Below are 18,529 nucleotides of genomic sequence, written 5' to 3'. Positions count from 1 at the left end.
AAAATATTGGGAATGGGAACTCTTTCAGAGTCTGGCTAGATTGTTGGGTTGAGGATGATGGTTTGAGACCCCCATGGAGAAGAAATAATGTCTTCAACCCGGATCTCAGAATTTCTGAATTGGTTGATAGTACAAATCGAACATGGGACGCAGAAGCTCTGGCCTATCATTTTCTACCGCAGGATATTGAGAGAATCAAAAGGATAAAACCAGTACCTGAGATGGAGGATTACTATACTTGGAAGTCAATAAAAGTGGAGACTTCTCAGTTAAGTCTGCTTATTGGTTGGCTTCTCAATCGCTAAACCCTTTGATAAGAGAGGAAACAAATGTACAGCCTTCAACAAATCCGTTAAAGGAGCAAGTATGGGGATTACCGACGGACCCGAAGATTAAGGTCTTTCTTTGGAAGGTGCTGTGTGGGGCTCTACCAGTCGCATATGCTCTGTGTGGGAGAGGATTGAGGATTGAAAACCTTTGTCAAACCTGTGGTGAAGAAGAAGAAACGATCAATCATGTTTTATTCTCTTGTTCTTTATCTCGCCAATTGTGGGCATTATCCGGGATCCCATCTCCAGAGATAGGGTTTCACAATGGGTTGGTTTTTTCAAATATTCAATACTTCTTATTGAATATGAAGAACCCTCGGTGGCCGGAAGAGTTAAAAGAAACCTTCCCTTGGGTGATGTGGAGATTATGGAAGAATCGAAACCTGGTGGATTTTGAAGGAACTCACTTCTCACCACAAGAAACGATCACTAAAAGCAAGGAGGATTGGAAGGAGTGGGTTGAAGCCCAACAGGAATCATATGAGGAGGAAGATGTCGAAGATCGCAGGGAAGGGGAAATCCCAAGAAGAGGAGAACCGAGACAAATTCCAATGAAACCAGGGTGGAAAAGACCGGTAAGAAATTGGATGAAATGTAATATAGGAATCTCTTGGTCAGTTAGAAACCGGTTGTTGGGTTGTGCGTGGGTCCTTAGGGACCATGATGGAAGGGTCTTGTTGCATAGTAGAAGAGCTATGGCAGAGGTCAAGGATAAACAAGAAGCTCAGCTTGAAGGACTATTGTGGGCTATGGAAAGTATGAGAAGCCACAGGGTAGAGAATGTGGTTTTTGGTTTGCAGGATCAGCTTTTGGTAAAGGTGGTGACAAAGCCTGCTTTATGGCCTTCATTTCGATATCAATCAAATGAGGTGCGGAGACTGAGGGGAAGTTTCAAGGATAGTAAATTCTTTTTGGAAAACTCATTTTCAAACAGAGGACCTCTTATGATAGCACAAAGTATCACTCAAGATTGTAGACTCCAATCGTATGTGGCGATGGGGCATCCCGAGTGGTTGAGGTACTTATTTGCTGAAGACACAAGACTATCATCTGATTGAACTTAAGTTTTTAATGGCTGGAGTAGGATTAGCCATTTTTTAGTATAGGTAGAAATAGAGTTTTAACTCTGTCTGTTTGTAGTAACAAAGAGGACTTCGGTTTAAGATGTAGGTAAAAACATGTATTAAGGTGTAGATGGTTTTGTAAAAAGGAAGATGTAACCTATATTATCAATATAAAACCAGTTGACAAAAAAAAAGTTGTGCTTGTAGAGTATATAGACTATTAGTTGTGTGCCTATACAACATTAGTTTAACTTTTTAGGGTAGGGATTCTAAATTGCCTCCATATATCATGCTAGTTGTGCTTGTATAGAGTAATGTAAAAATTAATTAAAAAACATAGCTTATATAAATTGTCATCTTTCTATATAACATTGAATTGAGGCCATATGATTTTTGGCAAGGGAAAAACTTATCTAATACGCTTGGCACCAAATCTTAATACTATTAAAAGAGAAGTACAAATAGTTATGGACGAAGATGGAGAGATAATATTCCGTCTTCCTCCGCCGCTGGATGGAGCTGGAGTTGGAGCAGGAGACTGAGCAGCCACCACGGAAGAGATCAGGAGTGTCGCCACGACCAATAAAACTATGGTACTTCTGGAGATCGACATTGCCATGGTATTTCAAGAGAGAGAGATATATATTTTCTACATTTTAAGATACATATTGCTATATTTTTTATGAATTTTTAGATTATACAGTATCCATCAGTCGTTGAACATTTGTTCCATTATAAGTGGATAATCAATTGCAGTATTGTTAATAGATAGTTACTTGTGTTTATTCATACAAAATATACATACATAAATTTGGTTAGATCTTTATAATCGAGAAAAAGAAAAAAAAATTGAATGATCCGTTAAAGGTCAGCGCGTTTACAAAAAAAATGGGTCGAACTTTTTAGTTAAATTTCTTTTTAATACCAAATTTATCCTTTTCAATTTTAATTAATCATTTCTTTTATGTTTAATTGAGTGGCAATTGCTGTAATTAAAACCAACATTTTGGACATTTTTAATTTTGTACTTCTCTTTTAATAGTATTAAGATTTGGTGCCAAGCGTATTAGATAAGTTTTTCCCTTGCCAAAAATCATATGGCCTCAATTCAATGTTATATAGAAAGATGACAATTTATATAAGCTATGTTTTTTAATTAATTTTTACATTACTCTATACAAGCACAACTAGCATGATATATGGAGGCAATTTAGAATCCCTACCCTAAAAAGTTAAACTAATGTTGTATAGGCACACAACTAATAGTCTATATACTCTACAAGCACAACTTTTTTTTTGTCAACTGGTTTTATATTGATAATATAGGTTACATCTTCCTTTTTACAAAACCATCTACACCATAATACATGTTTTTACCTACATCTTAAACCGAAGTCCTCTCTGTTACTACAAATAGACAGAGTTAAAACTCTATTTCTACCTATACTAAAAAATGGCTAATCCTACTCCAGCCATTAAAAACTTAAGTTCAATCAGATGATAGTCTTGTGTCTTCAGCAAATAAGTACCTCAACCACTCGGGATGCCCCATCGCCACATACGATTGGAGTCTACAATCTTGAGTGATACTTTGTGCTATCATAAGAGGTCCTCTGTTTGAAAATGAGTTTTCCAAAAAGAATTTACTATCCTTGAAACTTCCCCTCAGTCTCCGCACCTCATTTGATTGATATCGAAATGAAGGCCATAAAGCAGGCTTTGTCACCACCTTTACCAAAAGCTGATCCTGCAAACCAAAAACCACATTCTCTACCCTGTGGCTTCTCATACTTTCCATAGCCCACAATAGTCCTTCAAGCTGAGCTTCTTGTTTATCCTTGACCTCTGCCATAGCTCTTCTACTATGCAACAAGACCCTTCCATCATGGTCCCTAAGGACCCACGCACTATGCAACAAGACCCTTCCATCATGGTCCCTAAGGACCCTTTATTTTTGTTTAAATCTTTCGATCAGTTCCTTTCGATATTGTGTATTGCTCCTTCAAATCAGTAAAAGAAAATATAGATTTGAATTAAAATCATGTAAATTTGAATTACGGAATTTGTCACGATGCAAGTGCTCGAGCCTCAATCGGGTTATGAAAATCAGATTCTCACAAAAAAAAGAATTATTTCTTCTATTGTTAACTTAGAAATCTATAATCTTTATTTAGATCTAGCATAATTCATTAATTTGTATAGAAAATAGAGAAAATTAGAAAATCTGATGAAAATTAAAGGCATAGAATTTGGGTTTAACTAAAAAAAAATAGATCGATTTGTGAAGGAAGAAGACGAGGGTAACATCATCATTTACCATCAGTAAAACAAAAATAAGATAAAACGTTTAAAACTACGTTTCAAATCTGGGACCTGCAAAGCAAAGATGATGCACACAAACCAGTGGACTAAAGTGTGTTATTAGAACAACTTTCAAAACAAGCCATAAGAGCTTTTTTTAGAAGCTTTGCCTTCAAGCCTGTGCATTCAGGTGCGAAGAGGAAAAAGAGGCAGCCGACACATCAGCATCCGAAGTCGAGAACAGCCACTGGTGTAGTCACCTACGTATGATTGGCAGATGAACATTAACTATTTTAGAAAATTTTCCCTTCGTAATTAAAAAAACTGGGGATGTAATGAAAAACATTTTGGGGATATACTTATCACCCTTATTTAAGAACAAATGTGTAACATCCGCGAACCAAAATCTCGGTTTAGGAATTACATCGGTCGATGCAAGGTTGTTTTATGCAGACGAGTTTAAGTGAAATGCTGCGTTTTGGGTTAGGGAAAACCCTTAAGTCGTGTTTTTGTCTCATTCGACGGTTTTGGCTGCTTTTGAGAGAAAACGAAAGAGAGAAAGAGTTTTCTGGATGTTCTTGGTGATTTCTGGAGATTTGAGGCTGTTCTTGTGGAGATATGTAGCTGGGATCGTTGTAGGAAAATTCTAGAAGTGTTTTCTTGCTTGTTTGAGGTTCAGTTTTGTCTTGGCAAAGGTAAGTGCAGGACTATGGCTTATCTAAGCTATAGAACTCTCTAATTTGATTGTTGTGTGTTGTTAGACTTGTTAGATTGATAATTGGGACGTTAGGAAGCTTTCTCGTGGCTTTGGATCGAGTTTTGTGGTTGTAGGAACGAAGATCCAGCGAGAAGTTTCGGGGAAAACACGATGCTCGGCATTGCATCGGTCGATGCATATCTTGTGTTGGTCGATGCAAGTGCGAGGACGACGCGTAAAACTCTAGGGTTTTTGTGTTATGTCGAGCATGCGTCGGTCGATGCAGTTTGGGTGTCGATCGATGCAGCCCTTGTGTCGGTCGATGCATCCCCATGTGGTGTCGGTCGATGCATGTTGGTGTCGGTCGATGCAGAGTCCTGGTTTGTTAATTGTTGTTTGTTGATTCTTGTTTGATGGTTAGAGATGACTCTATTGCTTGTGTGTATAGCCCAGTAGATGGGAGGATTGCCTTACTGAGTGTTTATTAAATACTCATGCATTGCAATATGTGTTTGTGGTGCAGGTAAAGGCAAAGTGTGATCGTGGAATCAAGGCAATGAAGAGGAGGATGTTCTAGGGACTCGGTTGGATGTTGTCTGGCATTGTTAGGTTGCTAGGGTTGGGTCTTTAGAACTTGCTAGGTTGCTGGTTCCTTTTTTTCTGTTGTAGTATTGTTTATTTAATATTGGTTATTTATTTATTGGATATTTAATTGTTATTACGCTGTTGGTTGTGTTTGTGGTTAGGTGGCTAGTGGATATGGGACCACTAGTTGTAGTTTATTATTATATATTATTTATTATTTATTAAAAAAAACGGATAGGGTCCTTTCAGTTTGGTATCAGAGCCCTTACGGTTCTAGGTTTTGGTTCACTAGATTTCTGTTGTGATGTTTGGGATTGCATGTTTGATTGATTATGTGAGTTAGTCAATTTTGTGTGGCATGGAGTCCTAGAACATCCTCTTCGAGCCTACTGTGTGATTCCACGGTGAGTTTATGTTCCTGTGTTGTAGTACAAATTGTTTGCTTAGGCTTTTGTTCATGGTAGTGCAGATGGCTAGAGATGGTGTTGTTGTTGGTCGTGGTCGTGGATGCAGACGTGGTTGTGGATGCGGATGTGGTCGTGGTAAGGGCAGAGTCCCAGTGGTTAGTGAGACCGAGGACCAGAGTGTGACAGCAGAGGGTGTCGGCGAGTCGCAGGGTGTCCAGGGGGATTCCGTGAGTGTGGTCGGAGGGGACGGTGTTGATGCTCCATGGCCGGTGATGTTAGGACCCCAGGTGCAGGTGTCCTAGTGGGTGGAGTCCCGGGTGTCGACCTTGCGGGTTTGCTGGCACAGTTGATAGAGCGGTTGCCGTCAGTGGCACCGGCTCAAGCTCAGGTAGTGCCACCAGTGGTGGCGGAGGAGCGGCAGCCAGTTGCTGCGGATATGGGGGTCCATTCTCGTTGTATCAGTATGCTGACAGAGATGGGTCGTATTCGTACTAAGCGGTTTTTGGGAGGTATTGATCCTACCGCTGCGGAGGCGTGAAAGACGAGTGTGGAACGTAACTTCCATACTCTGAGATGTCCTGAGGAGTTTTGGATGGACATTGGTGTCCACTATTTGACTGGTGATGCTCAGTTGTCGTGGAGTTCTATTGCAGCTAGGAGAGTGCAGAGGGAGATGTATTGGGCTGACTTCGTCTTGGAGTTCAACCGCAAGTATTTCCCTAGAGAGGCACTGGATAGGTTGGAGGTGCAGTTCCTTCAGCTAGCTCAGGGAACTTGGTCAGTGCGGGAGCTTGACTTGGAGTTTAGTCAACTTCTGAGGTATGGGGGTCGGGATATGGAGTCTGAGGAGGCTCAGATAAGGAGGTTTTTGAGGGTCCTACGTGACGATTTGAGGGTTCACTATAGAGGGCGGAGTTATGCTACGTGTGCAGAGCTGGTTGAGACTGCAGCAGGGATAGAGGAGGACATCCAGGCACAATCAGTGGCGGTTAGTCCAGGAGTCCAGCCTAGTAGGGCTCAACAGCAGGGTGGTTCTAGCAGGGACGGTAAGCCTGCGCAGGGAACCAAGCGGAGATGGGAGGCTACGCAGAGGCCGAGTGGTGCGAGTTGCTTCGGGTGTGGAAGCAAGGATCACAATGTTGCTAGCTGTCCCAAGAAGAGTGCTCCGACGGCAGTAGATCGTGTGTGCTATCATTACAGGGAGCCGGGCATATCAGGCCCTATTGTCCCAAGTTGCAGCGTTGCAGCAGGTACAGTCAGGAGGGCAGCAGGTGGCACGGATTGAGCAGGCGCCATGGGTTTACATGACTACAGAGACTGGTGGGACCAATGTCGGGGCGATCATAGGTATAATTTCTGGTACTATAACTTTGTGAATTCTTAGTAAGTTCATATTTTATGTTTTTCTGTGATAAAGTGTTAGGTTCTCAACACATGAGGTTTGTGTAGGGACATTGTTGGTGGGCGGGTTTAAGTCCCACGTTATGTTTGATTTTGTAGTTTCTCATAGCTTCATTACTCCGGAGTGTGCAGTGGGTGTGGGAATCAGAGGGGATCCTGGGGAGCGTACATGAGTTGTCAGAGTTGCAGGAGCCAAGTTCCTGAGAGTTATTGGACGAGCTAGGGGAGTTGATATTCAGATCGCAGGAGAGTCATGGCCAGCGGATAAGCTTATCAGTCCAATGGAGCTGTATGATGTTATTCTCGGGATGGATTGGATTCATCGGTATATGGTACATTTGGACTGCTATCGGGGTAGAGTGGAGTTTGAGCGTCCATGAGGGAAGTTGGTTTTTCATGGTATTAGACCGACTTCGGGGAGTCTCGTGATCTCGGCCATTCAGTCTGGGAAGATGATCGAGAAGGGCCGTGAGACTTTTTTGCTTACCATATCTATGCTAGAGTCAGTGGGGAAGTCTACGGTTAGTGGTATTCCAGTTGTAGAGGAGTTTGAGGATGTGTTTTAGTCGTTGCAGGGGTTACCACCATCTTGGTCTGATCCTTTTACGATTGAACTGAAACCATGGACTATGCCGTTATCCAAGGCTCCTTACAGAATGGCTCCAACAGAGATGGCAGAGCTGAAGAAGCAGCTAGAGGATTTGTTGAGTAAGGGATTCATCCGTCCTAGTGTATCACCGTTGGGAGCATCGGTGTTGTTTGTCAAGAAGAAGGATGGGAGTTTCTGGTTGTGCATTGATTACAGGGGTTTGAACTGGGTCACTGTGAAGAACAAGTATCCTCTTCCCAGGATTGATGAGTTGTTGGATCAATTGAGGGGTGCTACTTGGTTCGCCAAGGTAGATCTGACGTCGGGTTATTATCAGATACCGATAGATGAGGCAGATAGGAGGAAGACTGCATTCAGGACGAGGTATGGGCATTATGTGTTTGTGGTGCAGGTAAAGGCAAAGTGTGATCATGGAATCAAGTCAATGAAGAGGAGGATGTTCTAGGGACTCAGTTGGATGTTGTCTGGCATTGTCAGGTTGCTAGGGTTGGGTCTTTAGAACTTGCTAGATTGCTGGTTCCTTGTTTTCTGTTGTTTGATATTGGAGTATTGTTTATTTAATATTGGTTATTTATTTATTGGATATTTAATTTTTATTCGCTGTTGGTTGTGTTTGTGGTTAGGTGGCTAGTGGGTATGAGACCACTAGTTGTAGTATATTATTATATATTATTTATTATTTATTATAAAAAAAATGGGTCGGGTCGTTTTAGTTTGGTATTACATATGCGAACCGAAGTTCCGGTTTTGGGATTGCATCGGTCGATGCAAGGTTGTTTTATGCGGACGAGTTTATGTTAAACGATGCGTTTTGGGTTAAGGAAAACCCTTAAGTGGTGTTTTTGTCTCATTCGACGGTTTTGGGCCCTTTTGAGAGAAAACGAAAGAGAGAAAGAGTTTTGTGGGTGTTCTTGGTGATTTCTAGAGATTTGAGGAGATCTGTAGCTGGGATCGTTTTAGGAACTTCCTAGAAGTGTTTTCTTGCTTGTTTGAGGTTCAGTTTCGTCTTGGCAAAGGTAAGTGCAGGACCATGACTTATCTAAGCTAGAGAACTCTATAATTTGATTGTTGTGTGTTGTTAGACTTGTTAGATTGATAATTGGGACGTTAGAAAGCTTTCTCGTGGCTTGGGATCGAGTTTTGTGGTTGTAGGAACGAAGATCCGGCGAGAAGCTTCGGGGAAAACACGATGCTCGGCATTGCATCGGTCGATGCAAGTGCGAGGACGCCGCGTAAAACTCTAAGGTTTTCGTTTTATGTCGAGCATGCATCGGTCGATGCAGTTTGGGTGTCGGTCAATGCTTGTGTGACTTGCATCGATCGATGCAGCCATTGTGTCGGTCGATGCATCCCCATGTGGTATCGGTCGATGCATGTTGGTGTCGGTCGATGCAGAGTCCTGGTTTGTTAATTGTTGTTTGTTGATTGTTGTTTGATGGTTAGAGATGACTCTATTGATTGTGTGTATAGCCCAGTAGATGGGAGGATTGCCTTATTGAGTGTTTATTAAATACTCATGCATTGCAATATGTGTTTGTGGTGCAGGTAAAGGGAAAATGTGATCGTGGAATCAAGGCAATGAAGAGGAGGATGTTCTAGGGACTCGATTGGATGTTGTCTGGCATTGTTAGGTTGCTAGGGTTGGGTCTTTAGAACTTGTTAGGTTGCTAGTTTCTTTTTTTCTGTTGTTTGATATTGGAGTATTATTTATTTAATATTGGTTATTTATTTATTGGATATTTAATTGTTATTACGCTGTTGGTTGTGTTTGTTGTTAGGTGGCTAATGGATATGAGACTACTAGGTGTAGTTTATTATTATATATTATTTATTATTTATCAAAAAAAATAAAATGTTTCATGGCATTGTTAGTTATTATTCACTTTTAAGCCTTTTAGTATAACAAAAGCTTGCGGGTGGATGCGAGTACGGGTCTAAATAATCTAATTCGACAAACAGATTTTTGAAAATGGGTTTTATAAAGCATAAGCAAATTTTGCTGTTTTTTGAATATTTGTATTAATTATTTTAAAATTAATTTTTATTAATATATTATATTTTCCTTTTAATATATATTTTACAAGGCATAATCGAATAACAATATTATAAAAAAAATTAAGTAAAATATATGTGTGTCCTCTGAACTCTAGCGAGGCAGATACGTGCATCTTATTTACTCATGTGGATTTTATAAGATGATTTCTGCAGATTTAAATTTTTTACATCTATTGTAGGATTAGCCTAGCATAACGGTTGAACCATTAAACCAAGACTAAACTATTAATTTATTTTAAATAATAGTACTGTTAACAACCATCTCAGTTTTAAAAATTTAAAATTACAAAACTACAACAATATATTACATAATTTATACATATTATAATAAAAACAAGTAATGTTTATATAGTAAACTCTACATACTTTATGATCTTTTAAAAGTTTATATATTAAACTCTACATATTTTAAAATCCTTAAAAAATATTGATGTACCATTTTAGCTCCTTAATAAATTACATATATATTAATATATATTTCTTTCCTTCCTATACATACAAGTTCTACTTAATTAGTACTTCAATTTTAAAAATATAATTATAATTGGTTCTGCGGTGTATCGCAGGTGCAAGCCTAGTGTAGTAAAATAAGAAGAGCAGCTTGCATTTGAATGGTCAGTTAACAAAAGGTTAAAATTGAATAGAGGTTGAACTTGCGTATGTGACAATAGAGCGAGATACCTCCTCATGCATGAACGAGAGATAGCTCGTGAGTCGTGACCAACCACGGTCCCATATTCTTAGTTTAAATACGCATTTCACTTCACACACCCCTCAAAAGAAAAACTATAACACAACAATCAAATCAATAAGTTTCCTTAATTGGCATGATGATCATCAAGATTCTCCTGTTAACTCTTCTAGTGATCATCTCTCCGTCTCCGATTTGGGCCGAGAACGATCTGATGACAGATGAATGCCACAATGCACAAGCTCCGACCACATGCATGCAATGTCTTGAATCCGACCCAACCTCCGTTCATGCTGACCCTATTGGTATCGCCGGAGTCGTCATACACTGTCTCGACTCTCGCCTTAATATCATCATCAAGCAAGTTTCCTCTCTATCTAATAACCATATATGTTTTTTTTGTTTCGTGTAACTAAAAACCATATATATATATATATAGTAGAAGTCATCCCGTGCTACGCACGGATTTAGCTTACAATGTTATTCAATTTTAGTAATTTGGAAATTATTAGTTTTTATTTATTTACTCATCAATGGTTATATTTGTGCTTTTAAAAATATATTGATCATTTTAACTTTTTTGGGTTCATTTGTTTGGTGTTACTTGATTTTCCTTTTATATATAGTATTAGAGTATTTCAACACATGGAAAAAATTTTGATTTCATAATAGAGTGTAAGGTTTTTTCTCTCTTTAGATTTTCAATACATATTAGAGCATATGCATTTGTGAGAAACTCATTAAGTTTTTCATCATATCATATTATTTTTTAATGTAGAGAAATTTGAAAATATCTTTATAATATTGTGTGTCCATTGGTGCGTTTCTCGTCAATATGATATTTTTACTTTTAATGTAACTTAATATTTTTAATATAAATTTATTTGAATACATATTTTGTTATTTTTCTTTGTATTTGATCTTAAATAATAAATACAAAATTATTAATATTTTAAAACATATTAAATTTCTTATTAATTATATGTAATTATATTAAGTAGTTATATTTCATAATATATATGTATTATCAATAATAAAATTATATATACTAATATAGTTTGTGAAAGTTTCATGATACTTATTTTTTTACAACTTTCATAATTTGGTTAATCATACTAATATTTTTATTGTATAAACTAATATTAATTTAAAATAATATCAATATATTGTTTAAAATTATGCATAATGGTACTTGCTAGAAAGCTAATTGTACTTTATGACTTATAAAAAGTTTAAAAAGAACAAAATAAACTATTTAATTAAGATTTTAAACTTTTGTGGATTTAGTTTATTATAATAAAATCTAGCTACCTAGATGTGTCATTATATGTTAAACCTTGAGAATCGATTTTCCCTTTTCCAATTAAAATAATATTATTCTTTGTTATTTATTTTAATTATTAGAAACTCTATGACGAACTACCAATGCACATGGTCTTAAGCATTCACCATCTTTCTTTTTTGTCGCTTGTATTTGCACAATTTCTATTACCAGTTCGAAATCTATAGAAAATTGTAATTTTGAAAATATAACTTACATGAATACAATCTAAATATGAAATTTAGATAAACAAAAAATGAAATTAATAAATATTTTTACCAGTTAATTTTTAGTGATGTAAAAAATGCAATCACATTGCTCTCTCATAATATAATTTATTATTTATACATTCTAATACAAATTAAAATTGTCTTTGCAAAATTTTAATAATGAAAATGAATCCAAGTAAATAAAGTTATAAAATTTACACTAATTTTTGGATAAGTATAAACATGCAATAGTTTTATTTCATCATCATCATAGATGCAATTGAATAAAATGAATAATCATTTTGTCGTATCTACTTAGAAAAAAAACGTAGAATATTATAATGTCAAGTGTCATAATAATATAATTTCTTAGAAAGTAAACTATTACTCCCTCTGTTTTATATTACTTGTCATTCTAGACAATTTCACACATATTAAGAAAACAATTAAATTTTCAGTTTTACCCTTCATTAATACACTATTTCATTTGATATAAGTAATTAATAAACTAAATGTTAGGGGTAAAACTGAAAATTTGATTTATAAAGTTGCATCGTAAATACAGAACGACAAGTAATATGAAACAAAAAATTAAGCCCAGAACGACAAGTAAATATAAACGGAGGGAGTTTATGTGAAAGTGGAAAATGTTATAGGATTTTTTTTTGTTCTTTTATTTCTAAGATGGTTAATTCTAAAGCTATTTGATACTAAGATTCTTAAAAATATATGATACCAATATACAATTAGCATATACTACTCAAAACTATAGAAGTCAAATTAATCAGATATAGTATTGAAAAATGGAACTCATATCGTACCATGACATAAAGGCCATGATTGGTAACAGCTGTTATTTTTGAATGTAGAGATTTTGACTTCAAAATTTTAGTTGTAGAGAATTTGACTGTAGATGCTTTGACTGTAAAAACTTTACTTTTAAAATTTGATTGTTTACCATTAACTTTTAAAGTTGTAGCTGTATCAATAATAAACATAAATTATGTCAGAATATAATTCAAAACAATTTAATAACAAAAATAAAGTTTTTTTTTTGTCAACCATTGGGCCACAGCTGGCCGGCCTATTAGCCAAATTTCTATATTCGTAGGAGCCGGGACTCGATCCCGGGTGTAATGGTGTCTTTTACAAAAATAAAGTTTATTAATGATAAATTAAAATTTTTAAAAATGTATGTTAATAAAATATGTGATTTTGTTTGAAAATTCTTTTTTTTTCTTTTATTTTTTGTGATTGATTTTTGATTGTTTTGAATGTTTTTTATATTGAGTAGTTATATGACCAGTCAAAAATTCATTAAACACTAATCAATGCATTGTTTTGAATGTTACTCTCCTATTAATGAATTACATAAACTCTTTTACATCATTATTAATGATGATGATAAAATTTAAAAATTATTATTGAAATAGATCTTAAAAGAAAGAGAAAAAAATGATAATATTTAATTTGTAAAAATAAGTTTTTTTTTTTTTGGTGAGCTTTTAAATATGATGGGAAGAGAAAAAAGAATGCTTTTGAAATTGGTTGATTTTAATCATTTTGAGGCTTTAAAAGAGGAAGAGAAATTAAGAAGAAAAATAGTAAAGTGGCTGTTAAGACTTAAAAAAAAAAAGTCATAAGAGTCTGATTCGCAAATAAAATATTTTTAAAACTTTTAAATGGTTTTAATGTCTTAAAAATCTGCACCAATCGGGACCAAAAAGACATCATAAGCTTAACAACATGATTTTTTAAGCATATGATAATAATCATACAATTTTCCTTTTTTATAATTTTTAAATCTGTTTTTTTTTGCTTAAAGATGAAGACTACTAAGAAACTAAATTTACAATGGAGAAACTCATATGCATCATCCGATATCACATGAATGTCCAAAAAGGGAAAAAAACTTGAAATTCTAAAATATAAGAAAAACAAAACCTAACATGCCCAAACTATTAAATCATGATATAGTTCATTTTCTCATGACGTAGTAATATCAACAGTTTAACAAAACCAACAAACACGGCAACCCTAAAGTAAAAATAAAAACGGCTTAAGGCTCTACCCATAGGTCAAAGCAAGTGAAATTAAAGATTAGGACATCAATTTTTTTAGGACATATTTTAGACCAAAAGTTTAGGTTTTTTATGTAGGAAAATATTAAAATTAAAATTATAAGTTCAGCTATTATTTCTAAAAGTTTTAAAAGAATAATGAGTTATTTGGCAATATAATATTTATTTTCGTATATATATTTAAATGAACATGAAAACATTAAAAACAAATGTGAGCAAGAAAAAAAATAACTACAATATGAAAATAATTGTTTATATTAGTATATTTTATAATTTTGTTTACAATAATAAAAAAATGGGGTTTTAAAAAATATTGGCGTATGACATCCTAAATTGTCGAACCAGCTCATGGAGAGTAGGAAACAGCTCATGGAGAGTAGGAAAGACATACATAAACACTCTAATGAATAATTAAATTTGTCAAACATTCTCACAGAATTTTTTCCTATGTAGTATCAATGTGAACAACAAACAACAAACAATAATAATTCTTTATAGGAACCTAATGACTGAAATTAAACAATAATAACTGAAAAATTGTATTAAAAGGAGAGTAATTAGGGATTGAATTATAATTTCATGGAAAACAGAATGAATTCTACTTTTATGGAAAAACAAATTTGTAAGATCCAATGGGGAATAAATGAGTAACCAATTATCAAATTACTTACGAAAAACATCTCACCATTAGATTATATACAAAGATTAAATTAAACTAAACAGAAATAAAAATCCAAAAATTTATGAATTTATAAGAGAATTGTGAGAACACATAAACATCCCACAATCTAACATAATCTAGATCCTTTCTTGCCTATGAATCATTTATAAGATTGAAACCCATAAATAAATTTTATACATAATTTAGATACCGTTTTTGCCCTAAATCATACATAAGATTGAAACTCATGTAATTTCAAAATAAACTAAGATGAAACCACAAACTGATAAATGGTGGCTTTAGATCAGAAGAGGTCTACAACAGGTTCTTATTGAATGAGGGAAAAAAAATGTTAAGAGATTTATTGTTTTATGAGCCTCTAATTACTTAGGTCCAAAGTACAAATAAATTTAATTAATTAAGTCCAAACACAAAAAAAAGACATGTGTTAGATAGATAACATGCCAAGTGTCTATCTCCTTAGCAAAAGTTGAAAAAAACCTTCTCATATTATATAAGATATGTATATATAAAATCTTTGATTATAATGTAACAAGTATTGAATTGTTGTAGCAACCTAACGGATGTATCGTCAAAGGAAGAGAAAGCTGAAGTTAAGAAAGTTTTGGAGGCTTGCAAACATGACTTGTCGATGGAGGTACCTAAAAAACTGTCGGAAGCCAAAACGGATCTGAGAAGCGGTGATTACGACAAAGCCGCTAGATCGATAATGCTTGCACTTGGCTACCCTTGGAGCTGTCGGTCCAATCTCGAAAGTGTCAAGTTTGATGAGTCTTTGTTTGAGGAGGCTTTGGAGCTATTTAGCCAAATCAATATATATGCCCAACTCTCTGATGCTGCTATGAGGATCATTGATCGCTTCTAATAACCTCCTATCTCTTTCTTTTTCTCTATGTACGAAACTCAACATTGACGCTTGCTTACCCCAATGAAAATGAAATGATTCCCTCTTTTTATTATACGACATCATGTGTTCTTATGTTTTTTTTTTAAATTAAATCATTTTTTGTTTTGTTTTAAATGCATGATTTCATTATGCTTAACATTCGATCATCTAGTAGTAAACGTGATGTTCTGTTCTTGAAAGTTGAAACTAATAAACTCATCTATCTTTAAGGACAAACGTGATGGGCCACGCATCACCAATTCCCCACCCAGTAACAGTTTAGTAATTAAATATACGGATTAGTCGCCACGAGTAATTTATTTACATCGGCCGTCATGCAAGGGAAGGTGGGGAGAGAGGAAGAGCGATAATAGAAGCAGTAAATAAATACAAGAAAAAATAAATTGAGCCATTAAAACTCACTAGGACGACAAAACGATGCGGGAAAGGAAGAGATAATAATGATACTACTGAATATTATTGACGTTTCGTTTTCCCAAAAAAAGAAAAAAAAGAAAGTGGCCTTTGGTATTTCTTTTGAACTTGTGAGGAAGAAAGCTACTCTTGCATATAAATATATGTCCGTCCATAGAAAGTAGAGAGATAGTGAGAGAGCCTCGTTTCTTGTTAATTATCTTCTTCAAAAAACCCTAATATATATAATCATATCATTTCCGTTGCTTACTATGGCAGATGAAACAACAGTAAGATGTGTTTTCGCTACCACTAATAAGGACACTCATCTCGCCATTCTATTGGATAAACGTGACTCTGTATTAGTTTTCAAAGGTTACATGATTACATCTGTTCTTATCTTTATATATTTATGGTCTTTTCTTTCTTATCGATATTTTGGTAAATTCGTTTTTGTGTCAAATGTCATGCATCTATGTTTAATCTTGATTTGCCTGTTATTTGCACAGAGAAATTTAGCAAGGACCACGAACGTTGTTTCCCAACTCTTGGGAAAATCATGGTTTCTGCCTTGAAGGTAAAACAATCTGTTTTTTTTTTTTTTTTTTAATTCATATCATACCCCCACGTCTTTCTTTCTTTCTTTCTTTCTGTTGTTTCAAGAAAAAAGAAGAAAAACAACAACTTACGGATGGATCTTGGTTTTGTTTTATAGGTTAAGTCGGGAGGGCAAGTTTATCACTTGCCTGACTCGATGATTCTGAGTCAGGCTTTTCAGGCCATCGGTAACAAGGACTGGTTTCTATCTGTGGACGTCATGCCTGTTGAGGACAAGGCCGGTGAGCTGCCGATGACTAACACTGCTGCTTCTTCAAACCCTGCTCCGACTCTTCCTACTCTGATAACTCATGGACCAGAGGAGAAATCATCAAAAAAGAGGAAATCTAAAACTTCGGCTAACGAAAGTCGTAAGAAACCAGCTCTTGGGGTTGAGACGTCAAGTGGTAAAAGAGAGGTTGAACCTATTGCAACTGGTTCAATAGCAAAAGGTAACCTTCGTTTTTTTGTTTTCTCTAAATATATATATATACTGCTTTAAAATTTATTGGTCACGATTGACCAAGAGTATAATTCTTGCACATACGTTAGAACTTGTGGATGAGAGCCATAATACTGATGAATTCGTTTCCTTCAGATTTTGGTTGAAGTTAGTGATTCTCTTCATTTTAAGATGTTATTAGTTTTGGTATCTTTTAGTATTAACCGTTTGATTAGCTCCAACTGCTACAGAGAACCTTCCAACTGATGAAGCTGAGAACCAAGGTCGTGTTGATGCTACTTCTGAACCAATGCAAATCGGTAAATTTCACTTCCTGATTTGGTTGAATGAATAGACATTTTGTTCCCTTCTTAAGTATGTTTGTAACATGGGCGTTTTCTATAATAATGTGTAGAAACTGGGACTGGTACCAAGGAAATTGTTGAGAAAGCTGGTGAGGAAGCTAAGTCTGTGAAGCCTAAGAAGAAAAAGAAAGCAAAGGCACCAGCTAAAGAAGTTGCTTCTAGCTCACAGATCGTTGAGACTCCTCCTGCTGAAGTCACCAAAGAAGATCCTCTGGAGAATTTGGACAATGTTGTGAAGAAAATTGTGCAAGAGGCTTAAGTATTACCCTGCTCATCATTTTTTTATAAAACTAGAGATTCATTTTGAGAAATATTTCAAATTTTATTTAATTTTGTGCGTTATATGGATAAACATTTTTAAAAAATTCCTTTAGTTTAAATCATCGAAAATTTATTCTAACAAAAAAAAAAAAATCGAATTTTACCGGAAAAAAAAACGAATGAGAATAATATCGACTAACGTTGGGCCTGAGTGAAATGTAAAATGGGCTATATATATCACCCACTTACCCAACAATAGTGCCAGATGGCGGGACTATGAATTAATTTTTAATTATAAAAAATCTCGATAAAGCTAAAGTGTCGTTCGTTAGAGAGCTTTGTACCTAATTTATTGTTCACCCTTAGTATTTCATAAAATTACATAAAACTGCTACTGTTATATATTGTCAACTGCTACTGCTATTCAATTTATTTATATACACAATATTTTCCTCATATAAATTCTAAAACTAATAAATATTATTCAATAATTGATAAATATTATTCCCTACATATTTTCAAAATTAAATTAATTTCACTATGTATTGTAATATAATATTATAACTATAGTATGAGATGTAAAAATATATCTATTTAAAATTATATCTTCAGAAATATAAATAATGTTACCTTTCTAAGAATCGAAAATCATTTGAAACTGACTCAATTCAATGTTTATTCTTTTGCTAAAAAAAATAACTATAGTTGCCCAACAAAACATATGATCACAAATTAAAATGACATGACTATATACTTTAATTTGGATAAGTATGTAGTTAAACATTATATATAAATATGTAAGTATAGTGTTTTTATAGAAATCTTAAAATTTCGAGAATCCAGTCAAATAAAAATGAAAACAAGTAATAATATTATACCAATAGCTAAGATGTATAGGGATCTAATTACCAATTAAAATTTATAAAATCCAGTGATATAATACAATAACTAAGACCAATTATATAAGGGATCTAATGACCAATTATAGTCTTCCCCATGACAAAACAATTTTGTAATTTTATTTCTCCATCAATTACAGACACATATATTACTTAAAAAACTAATAATATCTAAATTAATAGAACTCTCCTTAATAAATACCTTATGGTATCTCCTATATAAAATACTCAC

General features: G+C 34.8%; 2 protein-coding genes across 2 annotated transcripts; both read left to right on the top strand.

Annotated features, from left to right (window-relative positions):
* The first annotated feature begins 10,225 nt into the window (after window positions 1-10,225).
* On the top strand, window positions 10,226-15,392 carry LOC104743049 (pectinesterase inhibitor-like). The gene is made up of 2 exons (XM_010464173.3): window positions 10,226-10,500; window positions 14,986-15,392. The coding sequence occupies exons 1-2, from the start codon at window positions 10,277-10,279 to the stop codon at window positions 15,296-15,298; spliced, it is 537 nt and encodes a 178-aa protein (XP_010462475.1). The 5' UTR covers window positions 10,226-10,276; the 3' UTR covers window positions 15,299-15,392.
* Window positions 15,393-15,915: 523 nt separating this feature from the next.
* LOC104744191 (uncharacterized) lies at window positions 15,916-17,396 on the top strand. The gene is made up of 5 exons (XM_010465202.2): window positions 15,916-16,108; window positions 16,243-16,310; window positions 16,449-16,782; window positions 17,009-17,092; window positions 17,188-17,396. The coding sequence occupies exons 1-5, from the start codon at window positions 16,006-16,008 to the stop codon at window positions 17,394-17,396; spliced, it is 798 nt and encodes a 265-aa protein (XP_010463504.2). The 5' UTR covers window positions 15,916-16,005.
* Window positions 17,397-18,529: the final 1,133 nt, after the last annotated feature.

The sequence above is a fragment of the Camelina sativa genome, chromosome 14, assembly GCF_030686135.1.
Source record: "Camelina sativa cultivar CO46 ecotype springtype chromosome 14, ASM3068613v1".
Lineage (NCBI taxonomy): Eukaryota > Viridiplantae > Streptophyta > Magnoliopsida > Brassicales > Brassicaceae > Camelina > Camelina sativa.
This window is presented reverse-complemented; position numbering and strand designations above follow the sequence as displayed.